Source organism: Rana temporaria, chromosome 2 (genome assembly GCF_905171775.1).
Source record: "Rana temporaria chromosome 2, aRanTem1.1, whole genome shotgun sequence".
Taxonomy (NCBI): domain Eukaryota; kingdom Metazoa; phylum Chordata; class Amphibia; order Anura; family Ranidae; genus Rana; species Rana temporaria.
In genome coordinates, this window is record NC_053490.1 from 388159435 (window position 1) to 388184683 (window position 25249).

Below are 25249 nucleotides of genomic sequence, written 5' to 3' on the forward strand. Positions count from 1 at the left end.
GGTGGGGGTGATTGAAAGCATGTGGCTTTTTTTTTGGAAGAATTGCACAAAGGTGAACTAACCCTTTACATTTTCTAAACTTTATGAGACAGATCAGCTTTAAATACATTTCCCTAGAAAAGAGCAGGCTTAAATGAAGAACAAGGTTACTAAATACACACATACGCAGGGCACATTAGTACCCCATTTTTAAACCTGAATGGTAAAAGGCTATTTAGCTGGAGAATAAATAAGAAGCTGGAACACCACAAAGGCCAATGACAGGAGGATTGCAATTTTAAATCATTATGTATACAAGAGTTAATGAGTAAAGCCTTTATAGTCAAGCTAAATTAGAACTGCAGTCATGGTTCTGTGTTAAATTTAACAAAATTACAGAAATGAAACTGAACATTAGACATTTATTATGCCCAGGCATGCTCCTGATACCCGAGGGCACACACACAGTAGGAATAGACATGCATGTACCATATATATTGTTTTATCTCTAAGTGCTTACAGCAGAGTCAGATAGATGGCTATTCAGTCACATCTAAAAGTGGTGAAAAAGAGTTATATCCACCGCGACAATATATATCGTGAAAGCATATCTAAAAGAAAAGTGTGCATGTACCACCAATATGAAAATGGCAAAGAAACCCGAAAACACACAAAAGTCTTTACGAAAATCACACATGTGCTTACTGGGAGCTGTGGAAAAGAAACCAGGGCTTTTGCCACAAAACCAAATAAAAATGCAAAAAAAAAAAAAATGGCAAAAAGGAAGAGAAAAGTCTCCAGCCTCTATGGAGGAAAGAAAAAAAAAATATCCAATCTTGATCTCAGATCCTGGGGGTATAAACGTATTGAACCGCATCCCAGCACTGAATCCTATAGTTCAATCCCTGAAAATGAAAGGTAAAATTTGGAGGCTTTGGCCCCAAGTTTTTAAGTTTGTCCTGTAATGTGGTAATCATCCATTTGCTTAAAGTCCTTTATGTTCTACACGGGTGTGCAGGAGAAAGTCTGTTCGATGATCCTATAAAAAGATACAATAAATCATTAGAACCCGATACACACAACCTTTTGCTTTTAAGAGTAAAAAGTTCTAAACATCAAAATGACCAGCTTAATATGTCTGTGAAATACATATCTGGGAATGGTTTATGTGCTGAAGGGTTTGCAATTCTTAGCAACACATCTCTGCTGTATATCGCAGCGGAATCTGCGGCAATCTATCGCCGGAAGTGGGAGAAAATACCCAGATTAGACGGGTATCTGCTCCCTGCTGAAAGCTGCCAAATGACACGTGACAGGACGGGACTGGGGGGAACTGCTGACCGGAAAAGCAGGAGTAGTTCCATTTTTGGGTGGAACTCCACTTGAGGTAAAATACCTTCAGCTACACCGCCCCCCAGATATTTACCTGAGCCCGATCCAGCGTTGTGCCTGAGAGCAGCAGCGATGTGCTCTCTCTTCACAGGATGCAGCTGCTGTCAATTAAAACCTGTGTGATTAAAGAGCATTGGGCGGGGACAAGCCACACTGGTGCCCCCCATAGCAGGCGGCACTACAAAGGGAGGAGTCAGAAGTACAAGCAGGGGACTCCAGAAGAGGAGCTTTAAGCTGCGCTGTGCAAAATAATTGCATTAAGCAAATAAGTATGACATATTTATTTAAAAAATAAATAAACATTTCGAACCTTTACAATAACTAAGCAATACAACTTTGTCACTTCTCTTCCCCATCCTGTGACTGGAAACTCAAGCAGCAGATAGATGAGCTCAGCTTAGGCATTTGTGGACATCGCTAGAGAGATGGTGCTCAGGTAAGTAATTTAGGGGGGTTCAGGGCGGGGGGTGGCTGCTACACACAAAAGTTCTCATCTTGATGCATTAAGATTTAAAAAAAAAAAATTCTGCCATTAAAACTCCCTTCACCGCAAGCCAGCCATATGTGGATCAAAATTTGGCAGTTCAGCAGTGGCCAATTTCAATCCATGTATGGATTATACAGAAGGTCGATCTACTGATCAACTTTGGTCCAACACGCGTGTACAGTTTTACCCCCCCCCCCCCCCCAATGATCTGTGTGTTCTGACAGCAGGGAAAGCTTACCACTGTCAGGACAAAACACAGTGGGAAGGATTCTCCCTCATCCATCTTGAATGTGTGAAAGGGGGAGTTGGACCTTTTTCATTCAAACTCCAGGTTGAACTAAAATAAATTAAAATGATTACTGTATGGCCTGCATTACTTTCAAGCTGTGTGCAAAAAAAAAAAAAAAAACCCACACCCCCCGGGAAACTTCAATATTGACCAGGTAGATCTCCACCCCTGGTCTAGATGGATTAATGCTCATTTACTACCACTGGCCTTGTGTTACTGAATATAGTACCTGTGCCTATATAAACTCAATGACTGATAATTTGTTTGAAACATGCAGATAAATGCTGAATGTGGCAAATGTGTATACACATCATTTGTCAGCTTACCTGATTCTTGGTGCGATATTCTAATTCTTTATTACCTAAAAATGAAAGATTAGAATGATAAGTAGAGGAAATTCACCCAAACAAGTATATTCCCCCGGCCCCCATCTCTGCCAAAGAAAACAGCAAAACTTAATGTCACAATGTACACAATTCTGGCTAAAATGAGAATCACTTTTTTTGCTTAGAATAAATATCGCGATTCGAGTTGTAACATCTTTCAAATTATACAAAAAAAAAATTGGGCTAACTTTACTGTTTTTATTTTAATTCATTAAAGTATATTAAAAAAAAAAAAAAAAAAAAAAACTCTTTTGAAAAACCGCTGCGCAAATGAGGTGCGACAAAAAATATTGTAACAACCACCATTTTATTCTCTGGGGTCCCTGCTTTAAAAAAAAAAAAAAAAAGTTTGGGTGTTAAAGTAATTTTTTTTGCAGAAAATATTGATTTTTTTACTTGTACGCAACAAATGTCAGAAAATGTTTGGTCTTTAAATGTTTAAACTTCCTTCATCTACACACTGGAGTTCTTTCCTTTGATAAAAGAACGAAAAGATGCTTTGTTTATACTTATTTGGTGTTGTATTAAAACTTTGTCAGGCTGCCTGGATTTTGTTTTTCCAGCTGTGAGAACTCTGCACTTGTTAGGGTCCATTTACACGGAGCGGATCGTTTCTGTGTCCGCTCCGTGTGTCCGCCAAAGCTCAGCAGGGATCCCCGCTGAGCTGTCGGCGGATAGGGCGGTCCCCGCACACAGTGCAGAGATCGCCCTGTCTCTGCTCCGCTCTCCCCTATGGGGGGGATCGGATGCAGACGGACCGTCTGTCCGTCTGCATCCGATCCGTTCCGCCGAACGGAAGAAAAATAGGGTTTCTTCCGTTCGCAAAAGCGGATCCTGACGGACGCGGACGCTAGCGGATGCTCCATCCGCTAACGGACGCGATCCCATAGGGATTCATTACAAGTCCGTTAACGGACTTGTAATGAGCAGATGAACGGTCCGCTAGTGTGAAAGGACCCTTAGAAAGATTGTGACCTGCTGTTTTGAAGATTAGGAAGGGAAAAAGATTGCGATTTTGATTCTTCACGGTTAATCGTGCAGCTCTACTAAGGAGGCAACCCTATAGGAGGAGTTGGGATTTCTAACTTAACTTTTTAGACACAGAATATTAGAACTGATAGTTTCTTCATCTCTTAGGGACTCTGCTGGTGAAAGATCGGCACAATTTCTGTGGACACAATAAGCGGTCCGACTGTTCTTCCTTATTTAGTTTAAAAATAATCTAATTAAATGTAATACAAGAATTTGAACATTTAGGGTGCTTTCAGACAAGTGGCGTCTGGTACAATCAGCAGGGGATCCATAAACAGATCCCCTGCTGAATCCAAGCAGAACAGAATAGATGTCACTTACAGCACACAGTGAAGATCTCACCACTGCTTTACAAGCCAAAATCTAGGTTTGCCAAGGCATTTGGTGCACAAAATGGATTTTTATCTTTTCTGGGTTCTGCGGAATACTTTTACGCCTAGCGTTCATCTTCAAGTTGTTAATTCTGTAAGCGTGCCAAGAAAAGATGTATACACACCCTTTCACTTCGCTTGCACGATTCAGGTTTAAGCCCAATCCCAGGCAAAATATAAATCCCCACACCTCATTTCCAACCTGTGACCATGGCTTTTACGTAAAAGCTAGAAATAAGATGGGTGGGGTTAAGATTCTTAAGAGGGGCTTTACAAAAATACCTTTTCATTACAAGAATGATTTTATTTTAAAGATGCACCCATGACTAAGGGTTAATAGAAAAAACAATTCAGAGTACATTAGAAGCCAATTGAATTGCAGAGCGGCTCCAAGCCACCTTTTCCCAGGTACTTTGTGTCGATCCATGGTGTGCTGGAAAAGATCTACTTTGTGACTAGAACCAGTATCCAGTTGGTTGTTGCTTTACAATTTTTATGTATTTTTTATAAATCAATTTAAGATACATTTCCTATTGTGAATTTGAATATGTAATTTATAATACAAGAGTGTGGTTCCTTTGCTTTTCAAGAAAACGACAATGGAATGTATAACACATGGATATATCACTCTTCTCTCCCTCCTTGTCTCGGCGCCCCTCTGCTGCGGTTAATAAAAGACTACAATTTAAAATAAAAATTGCTGCCAGCCCTTTTAAGTTGCCACCCTGCACTGTGCAAGTGTTCGTTCGAAGCAAAGCCTATGCCTCTAAATACCTTTTTGTGATGCATCTTTAGGCCATTGACACGACTCCCGGCCGCTCTGCTACTCCAATCCAGGGCTACAGAGGGAGGGGCCAAGCAACCAGCTTGGCGGTCACGTGACCTCCTGGTTGATGTCAGAGGGAGATCTTGGCCCCTCCTGCTGTAGCCCTGGGTCGGAATGTTAGAGTGGCCGAGAGTCACATCACAAAAAAAGGTATTGAAAGGCATAAATTGTAACCAACAATTACACAGTGCAGGATACCAGCTTTAAATAGGGGGCTGGCAGCAAAGCATAATCTAGGGTTACAAACCCCCCTAATTAAACGAGGGTGTGTGCACAGAAGGCAGAATAAAACTGTAAAGGTCCTCATTTTACATTCAGTCAACAAGATTAATTTAGCCAAAAGAAGGAACAGTAATCGATGCTGTGTACAAAAGCATAACACTTCAAAATTCACGCCAATTACATATATTCTTATAGCTGACCTCTGGGAAAATGATCCCTGGCAGTGGGGCTTCTAGTGATGACTGGCTTATTGGGCATTTCTCCTAAAAAAAAAAAAAAAAATGGATGAAAACCACGGGTAGTAATTGTGATGCATCACAGAATCAAATGGTTGACAGAATAATAATAGAAACGATTGAGACCAGTGAAGATCCACACCTCTAGCTAGTATGCACCGCAAACTAGCACATGTCAAAAGTGGATGTTAGAGCCGCACAATTAATCATTAAGAATCAAAAAAGCATTCTACTCCCCTCCCAATCTGAAAACAGCATTTCCCGATTCCATGTATGTACAGAAACATCTCTGCTCACTTCCGACAAAAAATAAAATATCCAGGTAGCCTGCCAAGTTTATCTGAACATCGGAGATGGATACATTGTAAACATTTTGTTCTTGGATCAAAAGGGGTGAACTTCGGTATGTAAATGAGGAAAGTGTAACCACTTAAAGACTAAACCTTTTCTGACATTTGTTGCTTACAAGGTAAAATCTTATTTTTTGCTAGAAAATTACATAGAACCCCCAAACATTTTTTTAGCAGAGAGCCTAGAGAAAAAAAAAAAAAAAAAAAAAAAGTTGGCCCAATTTTTTTTGTAGAATGCCAAAGATATTACGAGCGAAAATCATGATCTTCATTCCAAGCAGAGAAAAAGTTGCGATTCTCATTTTAGCCAGAATCGTGCAGCTTTAATAGATGTAAACCCAATTCATGAAATTTGAGCTGAATTTTGTGTCAGGATGGGTTAGCAGAAAGCTGTTCTACTCACAGGACAGTTCTGAAAGTCTCTGCCTATGTGAAGGGGCTATGTGAAGGTGCATTTGGTCCAATCAGCTGTCTCCCAGTGTAATCCAACACTACACTGTTACTGCTGAATGTAGGAGTAAAAATTCTAACACGATGTGCACATTCTAATCAGTATATTAGCATAAGAATGTGGAATATTACAATGTGAATATGAAAACTGTAAAAAAAAATAAAGAATTTATAAAAAGAGTAGCAGTCTCAGCGGCTCGCTGAGAATGGCATCAATTAAGGCAGCTGGGGGGATCCAGACCTCAGATGACGCGCTGCTTCGACTGATCCTGGTCACTTCAGCGGAGTTCAGACCGCTCGCCGCTGAAAATGGGTCACATGAGTGCAAAACTAAATTACACTTTTGTGACCCTTAGGAGAAGCCCAGCCTAAAAAAAAGCTCAGGCTGGACTTCTCCTTTAACTGCAACTAGATATGCTGTAGACCCCATTACAGAAAAAAAAAAATGTAATTTGTTAAATGTATTTTTATCGCAAGGGGGGCAAAGCGCATAGTTCACTTTAGGGAGACATCATGGGTCTCTTAGACCCCTAACATCACTGTTGGAGCCGAATAAGCACAGGCTCTGCCTGATCAGCTTGTTTCTTGGCCAGAGTGTGTAGGATATGCCAGCTCTAAACTCAAAGTGCCTAAATCAGAGGCCGCAAGAGGGTTAAATTTAGAGAAAATCTGCCCCATTATATGATGCAAACCTGGCTGCTACGTAATTAGCAAAGTACATAAAATAGATTTTCTGTGTACTTTCGACCGTTGTGCTGAAATCCTAACACGCATACAGCCAACATTTAGCACTGAAACTAGACAGATGCTTCTTTAAAGCAGAATTAAAGTCTGCAAATACTCACCTCTCCTCCAGCATTGCATTGTTCACAAGCACCCTCAGCCGCTTCTTTTTAGTTCACCATCTTCTACCATCTTGAATGGGCACAAGTTAAATTCTTCCCAACAGACATTTAGCATGCATTCAGTAGTTTGCAAATAGGAAAGTAAGAAGCCATTTTTGCAAAAGGGATATTGGGTCTGTTCTGCAAAAGGAAACCTCTCTGCTTGCAAATTTAGGTCCCAATACAGTTTGAGAGTAAGGGCTCTTTCACATGGACAAACCGGTTTTATTTGATCGCACCACTACTTTAGAGCATCCGACAGGGATTTTTGAGAAGGGCTTAAAAAAAAAAGTCTCTAGTGCATAATAACGCAGACTAGAATTTTATAAACTCTTAACAACAGTTGATTTGTCACATGAAAGGCAGTCTTAAAGTGGTTGTAATGGCTCAAGTTTTTTTTTACCTTAATGCGTTCTAAAAATCTGTGTGCAGCAGCACCCCCAGTCCCCCCTAATACTTACCCGAGACCCACCTCGATCCAGCGACGTGTACAAGAGCTTCAGCCCTCCCGTGTCTCTTCCTCATTGGCTGAGACAGCAGCGGTAGCCACTGGCTCCGCTACTGTCAATCAGAACCAGTGAACCAATGAGGAAGCGGGGACAGGGCCCAGCTGCGCTGTGTGAATGGGACACATAAGCAGCTCGGCTATGGGGGCACTAGGGAGGGGCCTAAAGTGCCGGCAAAGGACCTAAGAGGAGGATCGGGACTGCAAAGAGCAGGTACAAGTAGAACATGCTTGTTATAATAAAAAAAAAAAAAAAAAACGCACCCCAAACCTTTAATATTTTAAATGCAATACTAAATTCACCCACTCCTAAAGATTATGCAAATTTAAATTTCTCCTATAAGAAAGCTAATTTACAGGAACCTTCAAAACAAAACTTAAAGCACAGAAAAGTCAAAAACAAAGGTTTGAATTAGGAGTACCTTTTTGATACTGTCTTCCTCCTCTTGCCTCTTCTCATAATGCGAAAAGTCATCAAATATGGAAGTGGTATGTTTGTAGCTAGCTATGATTCGAAGAACCTGGCGAGCCTTTTCCAAAGGAACCTCTTGAGTGTCTCGAGAGTTGGTAACAGGCTTATTCTCATTGTTCTCTAATCTGATGTGGCGCAACTGCCCATTGGGAACATCTTTAACAAAGACCCAACGTACATCAAAACGTCCCTTCCATTTGTCCTGAGACCATACACCTGCGCAGGTATTATAGTCTACAGCGGATTTCATTTCTGCCACACCACAGAAGTGACCACTACCATTAACACTGAAAAGCAAGTACACTGGACCTTTGCTATTAAGAGAACGATAAGCTGCATCCAGGCGTTTATTGCCGTGCTCAGTGGAGCACCACACATTGTATTTGATGGATCGATGTATGTCATCTTCTGAGTAACTTTTAACAATAAACACACGTCCAAATTTTGGGTTGCAGTCAAAATCCTTGGGGTTATAGTTATTGAGTGTACGCAGTTTCTCCAAAACAGGATGAGGGTCCGATGAAATAGGTGAGGCCTGAGTTTGCTCTGATCCTCGATTGCGTGGTGCTGACCAACGTGCAGGAGCATGTGAAGATGGAATCACTGTAGGCTGTTGTGCCACTGGAGGCGATGGTGGTTGGCAGCTATTGGAGGGTGCTTTGTTTTCCCAAGTTCCAATCTCCATGTTGTGCTTCACTGGTGGAGGAAGAGCCTTTCCAATATTCTGCTTAGCAGGTTTACTGGCAATGTCCGCCCATGATGCCTGCTTTGGTGGAGCGATGGTTGCAGGTGGGATGTTTACACTTGTTTTGATACCATTTCCTTCTCCCAGTTTTAATACCCCCATGCTCTGCTCTAGACTGCCAACTGCTTTGCCACCACCAAAACTGGTCTGTTCATCCAAAACAGCTCCTCCCAAAGTGCTTGGAGCATATGCATAGCTACCACCATAACCAGAACTAGGAGCAGATGCACCAGGAGAGCTTCCTCCACTACCCCAGGCTGAAAAGTCCATGCTACTAGGAAAAAAGTTAAATGCAGGTTGTCCCAAAAAAGGGGCACTGCTTAGAGGTCCAAACATGGCATCTGGTAAAAAGTGGGGCTCACTGCTGCCCAACTGTCCATAGGAGGCAAGAAAAGGCATGGTTGGTGGCGGGTCCCCTCCAGTAGACCAGGCAGCATCATTCAGAGAGTAGGAGAAACCAATGGCTGGACCATAATAACTAGGAAGGTATGAGTCTGACAAGGCAGTGTAGCCATTATTCTACAACAAAAAAAAAAAAAAAGAGAAAAATTAATTTAAGTGTAATTAACAACCATAAATGTATTTTTTTTAAACTTGTAAAAAAAAGGGGAGGAGATGCATTGTACAAAAATGTCAATAGCAGTATAAGGCCCATTGAAAATATTTTTCGATGCCATCTACCAATCTGCAATTTTTCAGTTTAACAGCTGCATTCATGCTACAGAAAGAAAAGTTGAGAATTGTAAGGATAAGCCGATTGTTGGCAACAAAATTAGATGTCTAGAAATATGTAAAAAAAAAGTAAATTACATAGAAATGCATAGTGCCAATTAATACCCCCAGTTACCTAATAGAAGACCCCTTTCACACAGGCATTTTTCAGACAATTTTGGGCAAAAATATAGCACCTGTAAAGCACCTGAAAAACAGCTCCCCTGCAGTCTCAGTGTGAAAGCCCAAATGCTTTCACACTGAGGCGATGTGCTGGCAGGGCGTTAAAAAAAACAAAAAACAAACACACTCCTGCAAGCAGCATCTTTGGAGCAGTGAAGGAGTGGTGTATACACCACTGCTCCTGCCCATTGAAATAATTGTGCAGCGCCGAAAAACCACCAGTTTGCGGGCAATTTTAACCCTTTTTCAGCCGCTAGCGTGGGTTAAAGCCACCCCGCTAGCGGCCGAAAACTGCCACAAAATAACAGTAAAGTGTTGCTAAAAATAGCGTTTTACCACCAACATCCCAGTGTGAAAGCAGCCCAAGTAATAAAGTTCTTCTACAACCCCAATTCCAAAAAATTTGGGACGCTGTGTAGAATCCACATAAACAGAATGCAATGGATTTACAAAATCTGAAACCCATATTTTATTCACAACAGAAAATAGAAAACATATCAAATGTTAAACTGAGAAAATGTACCATTTGAAGAAAAAGATTTTTGAAGTTGATGGCAACAGGTCTCAAACAACTTGGGACAGGGCAACAAAAAGCTGGCAAAGTAAGTGGCACCAACTAGGAAAAGCTGGAAGAACATTTTTCAACAGGTCGGTAACATGATCGGGTACAGAAAAAGGTATCTTGGAGAATCAGAGTGTAATATAAAGATGGGCAGAGTTTCACCAATTTTTGAAATGCTGCACCTAAAAACTGTTGAACAATTTCAAAAATATTGTTCAATGTAAAAAATTGCTAACACTTTAAATATACAATAATCTACAGGTGCAAAATATCAAAAGAACCAGAATCTGAAAAAAAAAAATCTGTACACAAGGGAAAAGGCAAAAATACAATATTGGATGCCCGTATTCTTTGGGCCATCAGATGGCACTGCATTAAAAACAGGCATGATTCTGAGCACAGTTCGCCCTGCCATCCAAAAATGCAAGTTAAGCTCCACCATGCAAAGAAGCAGCCATATCTGAACATTATCCAGCAATGCCACCATTCCCTCTGGGCCAAAGCTCATTTAAAATGGTCTGTTGCAAAGTGGAAAACTTATGTAGTCAGACAAATTAAAATTTGAAATTTTCTGGCCTATCAGCACTCAGTTCAAATGCATGCATCTCTGATGGTATGGGGGTGCATTAGTGCATATGGTATGGGCAGCTTACACATCTGGAAAGGCATCAATTCTCAAACTTTTTTTTTTTTTTAGGTTTTAGAAAGCAGCATATACTTCATTGCAGACAATGTCTTTCAGGGAAAGCTTTGCATATTTCAGTAGGACAATGCTAATCCGTATACTGCATCTATGACAGCATGACTTTGTAGAAGAGTCCAGGTGCTTAACCAGCATGCCTGCAGTTCAGACCTTTCACCAATTAAAAATATTGGGCGGATCATAGTAGAACAAAAATGACAACCCAGGACTATTGAGAAGTTGGAATCGTAAATCTGGCAAGAATAGGACAACATTCCTCTCCCAAAACTCTAGCAACTGGTCTCAGTTGCCAGATCTTTACAGAGAGTGTTAAAAGAAGAGGAGATGCTACATTGTGAAAAACATGGCCCTGTCCAAACTTTGAGATGTGTTGCGGCTTAAAATTTTGAAATTACCTTATGTTTTCCTTAAAGGAGTTGGAAAGGAAAAGAAAATGTTTTGCTGAAATGACTGTTTACAGGGTATAGAGACATAATAGTTAACTGATTCCTTTTAACCACTTGCTTACTGGGCACATATACCCCCCTCCTGCCCAGGTGAAATTTCAGCTTTCGGCACTGCATCGCTTTAACTAACAATTGCGCGGTCGTGCGACGTGGCTCCCAAACAAAATTGACGTCCTTTTTTCCCCACAAGTAGAGCTTTCTTTTGGTGGTATTTGATCGCCTGTGCGGTTTTTATTTTTTGCGCTATAAACAAAGAAGCGAGACAATTTTGAAAAAAATACAATATTTTTTACTTCTTGCTATAATAAATATCCCAATTTAAAAAAAAAAAAACATTTTTTTTTCTCAGTTTAGGCCGATACGTATTCTTCTACATATTTTTGGTAAAAAAAAAAAAAAAAAAAAAAAAAAAAAAATCGCAATAAGCGACTGGTTTGCGCAAAAGTTATAGCGCTTACAAAATAGGGGACAGAATTATTTTTTTTTAATTATTTTTTTTTACTAGAAATGGCGGCGATCTGCGATTTTTAATGGGACTGCGACGTTATGGCGGACACATCGGACACATCGGACACATTTTTGGCGCCATTCACATTTATACTGCGATCAGTGCTATAAATATGCACTAATTACAGTATAAATGTGACTGGCATTGAAGGGGTTAACATTAGGGGGTGAGGAAGGGGTTAAATGTATCCCTGCTTAGTGTTCTAACTGTAGGTGGAGGGGGGGGTGACTGGGGGGGTGACCGATCTGTGTCCCTATGTACAAGAGACACAGATCGGTCTCCTCTCCAGAGACAGCACCGCTGTCTCTGTGTAAAACGGCAATGAGAGATGATCTCATATGTTTACATATGAGATCCTCTCTCATTGGCCGCACAGATCGCCTCGCGAACGGCCACTCTGATTGGCCGTTCGCGGCGATCTGTAATTGGCTGTGTCCGAGGGACACGGCCAACACAGATTTTCCCCGCAGCGCGCTCTGGAGCGCGCGCGGGGAACGCCCAAAGGGGCGGCCGTCAATTGACGGCAGTTTGGAAATTGGGATCCGCACTGCAGCCGTCAATTGACGGCAGGCGGATCCCAAGTGGTTAAAATTGATTAAAAATAGATAAAAATCAATCATATAATGTACCTACAGTTTCAGTTTAGTTTTTGCTGTCGTTTCCTGGTTCTGTGATGTACAGAGACTCAGAGCCATACAGGGCAGTGATGGTTTGCAAAACGAAACTGATTGGTGTTGAGGGGTTTTAGACACACAGTAATCACACCTCCTCGATTAGTGACCACAGAGAGAAAGCTCCCATGACTTTTTTCATCAGGAAACAGACAGACAACCAGGAAGTGTTCAGAACAGAGAAGGATTAAAGCAACATCAGAGCAAAAACGAACAATGAGGACATGAAACCAGGACTGCAGTAAGGTAAAGGAAGCCATTTAGCTAAAAAAAAGAAAAAAATTCCTTGGGTGACCCTTTAACGTAGATTTTCTCAGTTTAAACACTTTCTATTGTGAACAAAATAGATTTATGATATTTGCACATCAATGCATTTCTATTTTATGTAGATTTTACACAGCATCCCAACTTTTTTTGAAATTGGCACAGTAAGTTTTTCTCTCCCTCAGTTTTAAGTACATTAACCACATCTTTCCCTGTTAGCGCTCACTTTTTCCATAATTTCTTTGGAGTATAAAACATCTTAATACCATCTAGTATGGTTTAAAATGTTACATATACATATATATATATATATATATATATATATATAGTGCACTTTTCCCCATTTTAATGTACAGATTCTACTGATCTAAGTGTCAGGAGGTAAAATTACCTTCACAGTTGTGACATGACAAAAAAAAAAAAAGAAGGATTACCTGTCGTTCCTGTGTATGTAGATATGGTTCAAATTCATCATCAACTCCATCTTTCTGATGAACACTTCCATTTTGAACTGAAAACACATACAGCAGTTAATTTAGGGACCTAGTGCATATACCTTTTCAAAAGCTTCCTAGATTATTATTTTTTAACACCTCAAAACCCAAGGAAACTTTGGAGTGAAGTAAAGTGGCAATTTGGAGCTTACACTGGACTGAAAGGGCTCTTCCCACTGACATGCAACACTTGGCCAATCACATTATCTCCATACCCAGAAGCACTGGGATATTTCTTAGTTCCTGGCAGCAAATGAATCATCAGGAAGATGCCTTTATGCAGAAGAGGGGGTGTGCACAAGTTCACTTTGAGTTCCAACACTCTAAACTTATGACGAATATGCTTTTATCAAAATGTTATGCCTAACAATATGTTCAGTTCACACAACCTCCTGTGACTATGCAGAATGTTTGACATTAGTAACTTAAATATAAGCAAGACTGTATAGTTGGCTTTTCATCAAGGCCCCTTTCACGCTATAAATAAGTTCCCGGTAAGAGGCGAGTCGGGAGGAAGTAGAGAGAAGACATTGTTGAAAGTGGCAGCAGAGGAGTCGTCTGAATCAGCCATTTACCTCCTGGAACCATTACATTTTGGATTTGTCCCTTCATTATACATGCCTAGAGATGGTCTATTCAGGAAGACAATAACATCCCTGCGCCTGTTCTGACCGCTGTAACGACGGTCATATACATGTGGTAAGGAGAATACATCTCACGATTTTGGTGTCCTTTCGGTGGATGAAATTATTTTACTTGTTGCAGATCACTATTCATGAACTCTAATTTTTTATTCATTTGTGGAGATAGATAGATAGATAGATAGATAGATAGATAGATAGATAGATAGATAGATAGATAGATAGATAGATAGATAGATAGATAGATAGATAGATAGATAGATAGATAGATAGATAGATAGATAGATAGATAGATAGATAGATAGATAGGACAATTCATGTCAGTTTTTTTTTGTTTTTTAATTTTTATACCCAATTATTTTTTTCATATAATAATTTGGTTTATCACTGTTCACTTAGCGCTGTACCTTGGTTTTTATATTGTTTGTTTACTTTGGGCATCTTATGTAATCGGTACTGGCAGCTTAATTTCCACATTTGTGGTCTTATTCACAATTTGTATTTTTGTTAGCAGCTGCTGTTTAGGGTTTCTCCAAGGAGAAAAAAACACTGCGCTATTTCTTCAATGTGAAAGCCCTTTTTCGGCCATTAGCGGGAGTTAAAACCACACCGCTAGCGACCGACGCTATTGCGCCGTTAATATACCGCACCTACAGCCCCAGTGTGAAAGGGGCTCAAGCGCTGGTTCACATTACAGCGACTTTGGATTCGACTTGTCAGACCTCAAGTTGCCTCAAGTTGCTGGACATAAATTCCATTGAAGTGAATGAGAGCCGTCTTAAAGCGGGGGTTCACCCTTAGAGGGCACTTTTCCCCCTTAGATTCCTGCTCGTTATTACTAGGGGAATCGGCTATTTATTTTAAAATATGTGCAGTACTTACCCGTTTACGAGACGCATCCTCTCCGTCGCTTCCGGGTATGGGCTTCGGGAATGGGCGTTCCTTCTTGATTGACAGGTTTCCGAGAGGCTTCCGACGGTCGCATCCATCGCGTCACGATTTTCCGAAAGAAGCCGAACGTCGGTGCGCAGGCGCAGTATAGAGCCGCACCGACGTTCGGCTTCTTTCGGCTACGAGTGACGCGATGGATGCGACCGTCGGAAGCCTCTCGGAAGAATGTCAATCAAGAAGGAACGCCCGCTCCCGAAGACCCATACCCGGAAGCGACGGAAGAAGATGTAGCTCGAAAACGGGTAAGTACGGATCATATTTTAATATAAATAGCCGATTCCCCTAGACCGAACGAGCAGGAAGCTAAGGGGAGATTTTTTTTTTTTTTTTAAATGGGTGAACTCCCGCTTTAATGTACACTACTGCAGTCGCTCCAACTTCAGAAAAGGTTCCTGTACTACTTCAAGGCGACTTCTAGTCAACTTGTATCCATAGATTTGGAAGTTGCCTCCAAGTCGGATCTCCATTTTAATTGAAGCAACTTTACAAGAGAGAGAAAAGAAAAAAAGAAAAAAAAAAAAAAAAAAAAAAAAGTTTACCCAGGCAAACCCCTCCCTCCCACAGAGCGGATTACTCTGTCGCTCGACCTGCAATCAACTTTAAGTCATGTTGCAAGTTGCTCAAAGTCAAGCTGAAGTAGCCTGCAAATCGCCTTGCAAAGTCGCACTGTAAGTCGGGTTGCCCCTGTGTGAACCGGCACTTAGCCTAAATGGTGTTTTGCGTTTTTTTTTTTAACTAAATATTTACCAACAAAAAAATTAAAAAGGCAACCATGCAAAGATTTTTAAGGCCCATTTACACTGCTCTGTAGTAAAATTGTGGTAAAAATGCTTAAAGGGTCACTAAAGGAAAAAAAAAATTAGCTGAAATGACTGTTTACAGGGTATAGAGACATAATAGTTAACGGATTCCTTTTAAAAATTATTAAAAATAGATAAAAGCCAATCATATAATGTGCCTGCAGTTTAGTTTTGTTTTTGCTGTTGTTTCCTGGTTCTCTGATGTACAGAGAGCCAATAGAGGGCAGTGAGCCAATAGAGGGCAGTGATACTTTGTCTAAAACTCCTCAGCACCAATCCAGTTTCGTTTTACACACAGTAATCACACCTCCTTGATTAGTCACCACAGAGAGAAATCTCCCAGTACTGTGGTGATCAGGAAACAGACAACCAGGAAGTGTCCAGAACAGAGGAATTACAGCAACAGCAAAGCAAAAACGAACAATGAGGACATAACACCAGGACTGCAGTAAGGTAAAGGAAGCCATTTAGCTAAAAAAAAAAAAAATCCTTTAGTGACCCTTTAAGTTACGTTACTGGTGTGTTTTTTGGTTGCCTACACCTGTGAGAAATGGATGCGACTCAAACGCACCAAAGACGCTAAATGCAGTGCATTTTTACCACGTTTCACATTAATTTCAGTAGGAATGTGTGTTTTTGGTGCGATCCGAAATACGACACCAAAGTTGTAACATGCAGGACTTTTCAAGACGCACTCAAAGCACAGTGGTGTGAAGAATCCCATAGGATTTAAAATGGAAGAGATTTTGTGTATGAGGGGGCCTTTAGGATAGATTTGCAGTTTTAATTTTTTTGAAAGGTGGGATGCAGACTTTCTACTCACCCCTGCATTTCCCAGCAACCTATTGCACATATTAATGTGCAATTCCACTTTTGTAGTCAAACCCCACTATATGTTATAGGTTCTCATTCACAAAAATAATTATACATTAGGACCCATTTTACACGTGCGTTTTCAGGCACTTTAACTTGTAAAAAAAAAAAAAAGCACCTGTAAAGCGCCTGAAAGAAGCTGCATCTGCAATCCCAATGTGAAAGCCAGAGTGCTTTCACACTGAGGCGCTGCTAGGGCGTCAAAAAAAGTCCTGCAAGCAGCTTCTTTGCAGCGCTTTAGGAGTGTTGAATACACCGCTCCTAAAGTGCCCCTTCCCATTGAGACTTTTTTTTAAAGGCCAAAGAGTGAAAGGGGTCTTAGCGGAGCTTTACCAGTGTTTTTTGGGTAGTGTGAAAGGGCTCTGAAAGCACTCAGGCTTTCAAATTGGGATTGCAGATGAGGCTTCTTTCAGGTGCTTTTTTTTTTACGTCAAAATGCCTGAAAAACGGCCCAGTGTGAAAAGGGGTCTTAAACAAACAAACCAACCAAACACACCTTTCTAGTTATTTCTTTGGAGCACGCCTTTGCATGCTGCCCTGAACAATTTCCAAATGAATGTGAAAGTTGTGGGGACAGACCAAATTTCCTCTTATTAGCAATGCAGAACCCAAGCCCTGAGACTTACCCCCTTGTTAGGACAGAATGTAAAAATCTAGTTCACAATTAACACTGAGGTATGCAATACCCAGGCCCCTCCTTAATATTACATAGGAGAAAAAAACTTCAGTTAGAGGTTTAAAAAAGGAAAATTGTAAGCAGCTATTTTAAATATTTAAGATATGTTGTATACATAGGAACCTGTAACAATTATTGTAGATGATATTCCAGTTTGGCTGCAACAGTGGAAAAACAATAAATGCGTAAACCTGTGCTTTTAAAATGCAAGAAAAGCATAGGTTACAGAAAAAGGAGAAGAGGAAAGATGAGGACATACTGCTGCGGAGGGAGCATTAAAGCAAACCTGTTTCTTGCATTGCAGGTGCAAAGCACAATGTACTCTTTGCATTCCTGTTCTAACTGGAGGTCATCTGCTACTATATCATCTAATGCTTCCTACATCATTGTTGCCAAGAGCAAATTCCTTGCCATTTTAAAGGTAGACTGAATTTTAAAGCTTCTTTCCACCCAAGGCGTCAAATGCCTATGAAATACGTTGTTTGAATGTTACTCACCTTTGCTTCCTTGCCCTTTGGGTCTCTGCAAAAAACAAAAAGAGGTACAGTCAGAACTCAACAGTAAGATAACTAAGGGGAGCACATGAACAGATGACCCACAAGATAAGAAAATAAATGGGGCACACAGATCAATGACAGCATGCACAATCTAAAAGTAATCTGTTGTGACTTTCACAATATGACTTGCTTTGCCACAAGTTGGATCGGTAACTTTTATCGACTAGATTAAGTAGCTTACGGCTGTTGTGACTCAAGCTGATCTTAAAGGGGTTGTAAACAAAAAAAAAAAAAAAAATTGTTATTTAAAAAAACATGTTATACTTACCTCCACTGTGCAGCTCGTTTTGCACTGAGTAGCCCCAATCCACGTCTTCTGGGGTTCCTCGTGGCTGTCTCTGGTCCTCCCCGCAAGAACTACACACATTCATGCGAGAGAGCTTGCATTGTGTGTAGTCCTTGCGGGCACGCTCACTGTATCGGTCAGCCCCGCCCCTCGTCACTGGATGCGATTGACAGCAGCGCCAGCCAATGGCTGCGCTGCTTTCCATCTATCCGCTCTAGCCAATCAGCGGCCCGGCTGAGCGGCAAAGAGGATCATCAGCCAGGCTGAGCGGCAAAGTGAATGTTAACCCACCACTCACCTAGTATAAACTAATGGCACAGTATTAATGTATATTTACACATGCAAGCCTCCTATATGTATACCTACCTTGAAAATTCCACTATGGAATCGGTTGGTGGTCTCTTTGCCGAAGCTCGGTGGGCGGAGTTGTGATGTCACAAGACTCCCCACCCACCTCTACACTTTCCAATTCCTGAGTTTTGAGTAACAGCCAATCAAAACTCAGGAAAGGCACCACATGACTTCAGCATGCCCATCATGCCGAGGTGTAGAGCAGCCAATCCTGGGGGAGGAGAAGAAAGGAGGGGGATGTGAAGCTGGAATACTCTCTCTTTGAGAAAGAAATCGGATGTCAGTCAGTCAGTCGGATTGCTCAGAGTTGGATTAACTCTTGGTGGCAAGCCGGAGGAAAGGTGGATTGACATCCCCTACTGTTTCAGGTAGAAGTCTTCATTTATAAAAAAAATCTTAGGTTTGCATCCACTTAGATTGCCCAAAGAATGACTAGAAAATAAATGGGGCACACAGAGGTCAATGCTAGTGTAAATTATCTATAAGTAATCTTTGATGTGCCTTTTACAATTTTACTTGCTATTGTCACGTTGGTAGATAAGTAGCTTGCATTGGGACTGTTGGCCGAGCCTACAGCAGACCTTCACCCTACATTTTATAATCTATCTTGTGCAGGCACCACTGCAGGTCATCAGGGGTCTGTTTCGGGTTCCAAAATCCTAAAAGTGGTTGTAAAGACTCAAGGGTATTACCTTCATGCATTCAAAGACTAACCTGAGCCCCATCTCCATCCAGCAATCTGCACGAGTGTATGGGCTCTCTTAGGTCTTTTCCACCTCATTGGCTGAGAGCCTACTCTGGTGTCCCCATGGCAAGCTGCTTACTATGGGGTACTCAGCAGAAGGGAGGTGCCAGGAGTGTTGGCATGGGACCAGAGAAGAGGAGGTTCACGGCTGTTATGTGCAAAACCACTGCACAGACTAGGCAAGTATGACAGGTTTGTTCGTAAAAATAAAATCTAAAATAAATCTGCCTTAAATAGCACTTACGCAATACGCAACAGATAAATGGAGGACATGCTGCATTGCGGTTTCAATTAAACACACAGAAAATTATTGTTTTCCAAGTGCCCTATTGGTGGCCTTTGCATAACCAGTGCAGAAAAATGCACATCAAACAGTGTGAATGAGCAGTCAAGCATCATAATTTGCCACTGCGGGCAACCTGGAAGTTTCCGATTCTGACCCCTCCCACTCCCCAGTCTTGTGGATTTTTATTTTTTCATTTAATATTATTAGTTTTCATAGAAACAAGTAAATCAGCTTAATCGCCCACACAGGACGACGCAGAATTGTACAAAAATTAAAAAACGTTTTTCTAAAAGAAACTTAACAAGTTCAACATACTGAGACTCTAACAGCAAGAATTATAAGACACATCAAATGGTCAGGGTAACCAGAGAGTCTTAAAGTGGAACTTCACTCTGTCAACAATGACTATTCTTAATCCTTATGCTGCTAGTATTAGTAAATAGATTAAAAAAAAAAAAAAATAGTAAATGATAGACCTTCCTAAGACTGTTTTTTTTTTTACATTTCTTCAATTACTTCCTGGTTTCTTGCCTAGGCAAATTATGTCATACATCCCAGGAGTATTCAGGAGGGCTTGTCTCAGCAAAGCACACCCTACTGTCTGCATGTCTGAGCTAAGGGCAGACGAATCCCATGAATCATCTTGCCCTTACTCAAGATGACCTCATGCAGAAATGCTAGGGGGTTGTTTTTCAAAGTGATTTCTTAGCAAAAATAAAACATGGCGACATGGATGGGTGAACTTGCTTTAAAAATGTAAAATTAATTAAAAAAGCATCTTTGAGTTGTGGGGCTTAGATGCAGTGTAAGGGGGGGGGGTGGGGGGTGAATGAAAAAAACAAAAAAAAAATACATGGGGGTTTGGAAAGGAAGGTGTCTAGATAGCAAAAGGCCAGAAGTACATGCCCCACAGACTCAACAAATCAGGGAGGTAAACTAAAAAGGTAGGACAAATTGGATGCATTTGCTTAAGGCAAAACTAAAGGAACCATGGTTCATGGTTTCCATCTTTTAAGACGTTTTAGCTGGGGGTTGTTGAGGATAATGGACAACTTTAACATCATCGTTAGGGCCGAAACAACTAATCGGTTAATCGACAACTAATCGATTATGAAAATAGTTGTCAACCATTTTCATAATCGATTAATCGGCCAGTTGATTAGTTGGCCTGCATATAGTATGCATTATTTGTTTACATATCAGGAAAGACAGTGCAGCACACATACAGCTCAGTACACCATCCATACATGTCACTAAGTGCCTGAGAATTTGTAAATGTGAAAGTGTAAGGAGCAATGCCTCATGGGACATGTAGTCCTGGGCAGGAAGTGAGTGGTTCTAAATGCAGACGTTTTTTTACCTTGCTATAGGAGGCGCTCTATACTATACTTTGCAGCTTGCTATTGAGGCACTCTGAAGGCAGGAGGAGCCAGAAGCATCAGTGAGGGACCACAGAAGTGGAGGATCTGGGCTGCTCTGTGCAAAACCATTACACAGAGCAGGTAAGTATAACAAGTTTGTTTAAAAAAATAAAAAAAAATAATCACTTTTAAAGACTCTGTGCAGGGAAGATCAGCATCTGATCCCAGAGAAAGTGGAGGTAATAGAAGGCATTACAATTACTGTAGTTGGTTATTTATATTTACCACTGCATATGGATATTTAAGAATAAATTGCCTTTTTTTTATTTATTTACATATTAAAAAAAGTGTGGTGTACAATCTTAGTTATGATTATCCGATTAATCAAAACAATCGGCCAACTAAGCGATTATGAAAATACTCGTTGGTTGTAGCCCTAATCATCGTATTCACGATTTTACTTTCTGGATACAAACTGAAGGCTTGCTCCAGAGCTTGGCTATTGCCCGCTTAACGGCCAGAAAAAGGTACATGACTAGTTGCTGTTGGTGAGGAAAAAAAGGCAAGAGACGGAGTAAGGCCCCTTTCACATTGAGGAGTTTTTCAGGCGGTAAAGCGCTAAAAATAGCGCTGCTATCCCGCCTGAAAAACTCCTGCACTGCAGACTCAATGTGAAAGCCAGAGGGCTTTCACACTGAGGCGATGCGCTGGCGGGAGACAAAAAAATCTCCTGTCAGCAGCATCTTTGGAGCGGTGAGAGGAGCGGCATGTATACCGCTCCTTCACCGCTCCTTCCCATTGAAAACAATGGGAACCGCGGCAATACCGCCCGCAATGCGCCTCTATAGAGGCGCATTGCGGGCGATATTAACTCTTTATCGGCCGCTAGCGGGGGTTAATACCGCACCGCTAGCGGCTGATACCCGCGGCAATTCCGGCGGTATAGTGCCGCTATTTTTAGCGGCGTTATACCGCCACCGCAGCTCCCGCCCCAGTCTGAAAGGGGCCTAAGGCAAGTTTAGAAACGTTAGGAATTGTTAGGTGGAAGATGGTTTGAAGCCGACCAAAAAGGTTCTGGACCAAAATACCATGAGTTTTGGGCAGGACCACCACATGTCAGGGTCACAAGGTCTCATTTTAAGTGACTCGCATAACAGAGTGTTGATAAAAGTAGCTCATATGATGGAGATAAGACTGGGGGACCCAGGTGAGTGTTGGCAGACATGTCCAAAGTAAATTCTTCTGAAAGAAAAGTCAGAGCGTGTTGGGTACACCCAAGTCCCCTTGCAGCCTATAGGTACAGAGAGTAGATGGAGCAAGGGATCCTTGCATGTTTGTAAATAAAAGAGGATCTGGAACTGAAGATGGAGATCAGAAGAAGGAACCTTAACCCCTTCCTTACCGGGCCATTATAAAATGACGCCAGCAGGAACCCTCCCTCCGGGTGGACGTCATATGATGTATTTTCTTCCCGGCAATCTAGGGTGTGTGCCCGCGGCACCGCTCTTGACCGGCAGCCGCGATGTCCGCCGGGCACCAGCGATTGCCAGCGTTTACGGCAGGAGTGACACACAGATCCACCTCCTGCCAGAGGAGGAGACCGACGTGTGTTCCCAGTACAGAGGAACACACATCGGTCTCCTCCCCTTGCGAGTCCCCCTACAGTAAGAATCAATCCCAGGGAACATATTAACCCCTTCAGTGCCCCCTAGTGTTAACCCCTTCCCTGACAGTCACATTTACACAGTAATCAGCCGTTTTTATAGCACTAAGCGCTGTATAAATGTGAATGGTCCCAAAAATGTGTCAAAAGTGTCCGATGCAATGTCACCATTACTAGTAAAAAAAATAAAAATACCATAAATCTATGCCGCCCCATTTTGTAGATGCTATAACTTTTGCGCAAACCAATATATGCTTATTGCGATTTTTTTATGTAGAAGAATACATATCGGTCTAAACTGAGGGAAAACTTTTTTTAAAAAAAATTGTGATATTCAATATATCAAAAATTAGTGTTTTTTTTTTTAATTGTCACTCTTGTTTATAGCGCAAAAAAAAAAAACTGTAGAGGTGATCAAATACCACCAAACGAAAGCTCTATTTGTGTGGGGGGGGGGGGGGAACAAAGATTTTATTTGGGTACAGTGTTGCATGACTGCGCAATTGTCATTCAAAGTGCAACAGCGCTGAAAACTAAAAATTGCTCTGGCCAGGAAGGGGGTTAAAGGGGTTGTAAAGGTTTGTTTTTTATTTTATAAATAGGTTCCTTTAAGCTAGTGCATTGTTGGTTCACTTACCTTTTCCTTCGATTTCCCTGCTAAATGTTTTTTTCTTTGTCTGAATTTCTCACTTCCTGTTCTTCCTCAGTAAGCTTGCCCCCATCATCCGAGCCGTTCTGGCTGGGGGTTAGTCAGCGTGCTCGCCCCCTTCCTTGGGACTACATCCCTGCGGGAAAACGCTGTGAACATTTACAGGGATGTAGTCCCAAGGGAGGTGGCAAGCACGCTGACTAACCCCCAGCCAGAACGGCTTGGATGATGGGGGCAAGCTTACTGAGGAAGAACAGGAAGTGAGAAATTCAGACAAAGAAAAAAACATTTAGAAGGGAAATAAAAAAAAATGGTAAGTGAACCAAAAATGCACTAGCTTAACCCATTTAGAAAATAAAAAACGAACCTTTACAACCCCTTTAACCACTTCCATACAGGGCATTTTAACCCCCTTCCTGGCCAGAGAAATTTTTAGTTTTCAGCGCTGTTGCACTTTGAATGACAATTGCGCAGTCATGCAACACTGTACCCAAATAAAATCTTTGTTCCCAGGTAGCTCTAAAGGCTCAACAAGCCAAATTATATTAATTTCAATGTCCTCTGTTGATATCTGAGCGTTCTGTCACCTAAAGCAAACCACCTGTCGCTAAAAGTACACAAGCTTTTTGGCCCCTTAGCCTTCAATAGAAATGCCTGACTTGAGAGTTTTGTTGCTCAAATTCTGCTCAAGCAGCAGCTCTCCGCCCCCAATTTCCTCGCTCAACTCCTCATATTGCTTTCTATTGGCTGAACAAAAAGCCTGAAGCTGTAAAACACTTAGACCCCTTACACACAGAGGAGCTTTGCAAGCGCAAGAACGCTAAAAATAGCACCCTGAAAGAGCCGCTGCTCTCTCTCTCCAATGTGAAAGCCCAGAGGGCTTTTTTCACACTGGAGCAGTGCGCTAGCAGGACAGTAAAAGAAATGTCCTGCTAGCAGCATCTTTGGAGCGGTGAAGGAGCAGTGTGTATACCGCTCCTGCCTATTGAAATGAATGAGCATCGTGGCTATACTGCCAGCAAAGTGCTGCTGCAGCGGTGCTTTGTGGGTGGTTGTAACTTTTTCGGCTGCTAATGGGGGAGTTAAAAGCACCCCGCTAGCAGCCGAATACCCCCGCAAATACGACGGTAAAGAAAATAGTGGTGCTTTACCGCCGACGCCCCAGTGTCAAAGGGGCCTTAGAAAATGCTGCAAAAACATTTAACTGCTTGCTGTGTGTGTGTGTGCACACACACACCGGCAAGGCTGGTCTCCTGCACAGCACTTCTGGGTTACACACGACCACCGGCCCGCTTCTGCTGTGATTAGACACAACGGGAGCTGATCGGCAGACTATGTCTTCCAGCACCCACCGATGCTTTGGTACACAAGCAGATTGGCGGTCTGCCCATGTAAACAAGGCAGATCGCTGTTCTGTCACTACAGAAGACATGAAGCCTGTGTCTCTCCTACGCAGGGGCATCAGCAGTCCATGCCTTCAAGTACAAGCACCTCCCCTACAGTAGTAATGCACTGGTCAGACCCACATTTAACCCGTTGATCACCCCTCTTAACCCTTTCCCTGTCAGTGGTACAATGACAGTGCATTTTTTTTTATTTATTTTTTTAAGCACCGATCCCTATTAAGCTACTTTTACACTGGGTGTCGGCAGTAAAGCACCACTTTTTTTAGCGATGATTTACCGCTGTTTTTGCTGAGATTTTTGGCTGCTAGCGGGGCGCTTTTAAATGCTGCTGCAGTGGTGCTTTGCAAGCGCTGGCAATTGATTTCAATGGGCAGGGGCGCTGTATACACCCGCCCCTGCAGCGCCTCAAAGATGCTGCTTGCAGAACTTTTTTTGGTGTCCTGCCAGCGCACTGTTACAGTGTGAAAGCACTTGGGCTTTCACACTGAAGTGAGAGGCTCTTTACAGGTGCTATTTTTAGCGCTATAGCGCCTCAGTGCGAAAGAAGCCTATGTGTCACTGGTCCCCAAAAAGTGTCAGATGGGGGTTTATTTCCTAAAGCTACAGAGGGCAAAATTGGTCAAAATTCTGCAGAGAAACCAATCAGCTTCACATTTAAAGCTTTAGCAATAAAACCTGGAAGCCGTTTCTCTGCAAAATTGTGACCATTTATGCCCTCTCTAGCTATAGTAAATAAAACCCCTTAGGGTCCGCCACAATATCACAGTCCCGCCAAGTCGCTAATCGCTACCATTACTAGTAATAAAAAATATATAAATACATAGAAATGTCACATC

General features: G+C 41.7%; 1 protein-coding gene across 4 annotated transcripts in view; it reads right to left on the reverse strand.

Annotated features, from left to right (window-relative positions):
• Positions 1-258: 258 nt before the first annotated feature.
• YTHDF2 (YTH N6-methyladenosine RNA binding protein 2) overlaps positions 259-25249 on the reverse strand; it is a 29127-nt gene continuing 4136 nt past the window's right edge. For 2 of the 4 annotated variants that reach the window (XM_040337955.1, XM_040337957.1), the window contains exons 2-7: positions 17607-17631; positions 13109-13185; positions 7832-9145; positions 5185-5247; positions 2474-2508; positions 259-1018 (exon numbers count right to left, since the gene is read on the reverse strand). In XM_040337955.1, coding sequence (XP_040193889.1) covers positions 2494-2508; positions 5185-5247; positions 7832-9145; positions 13109-13185; positions 17607-17631 — 1494 coding nt within the window. In that variant the 3' untranslated portion in view covers positions 259-1018; positions 2474-2493. The remainder of the gene's footprint in view (positions 1019-2473; positions 2509-5184; positions 5248-7831; positions 9146-13108; positions 13186-17606; positions 17632-25249) is intronic. The other 2 variants (XM_040337956.1, XM_040337958.1) reach the window with 2 other exon arrangements.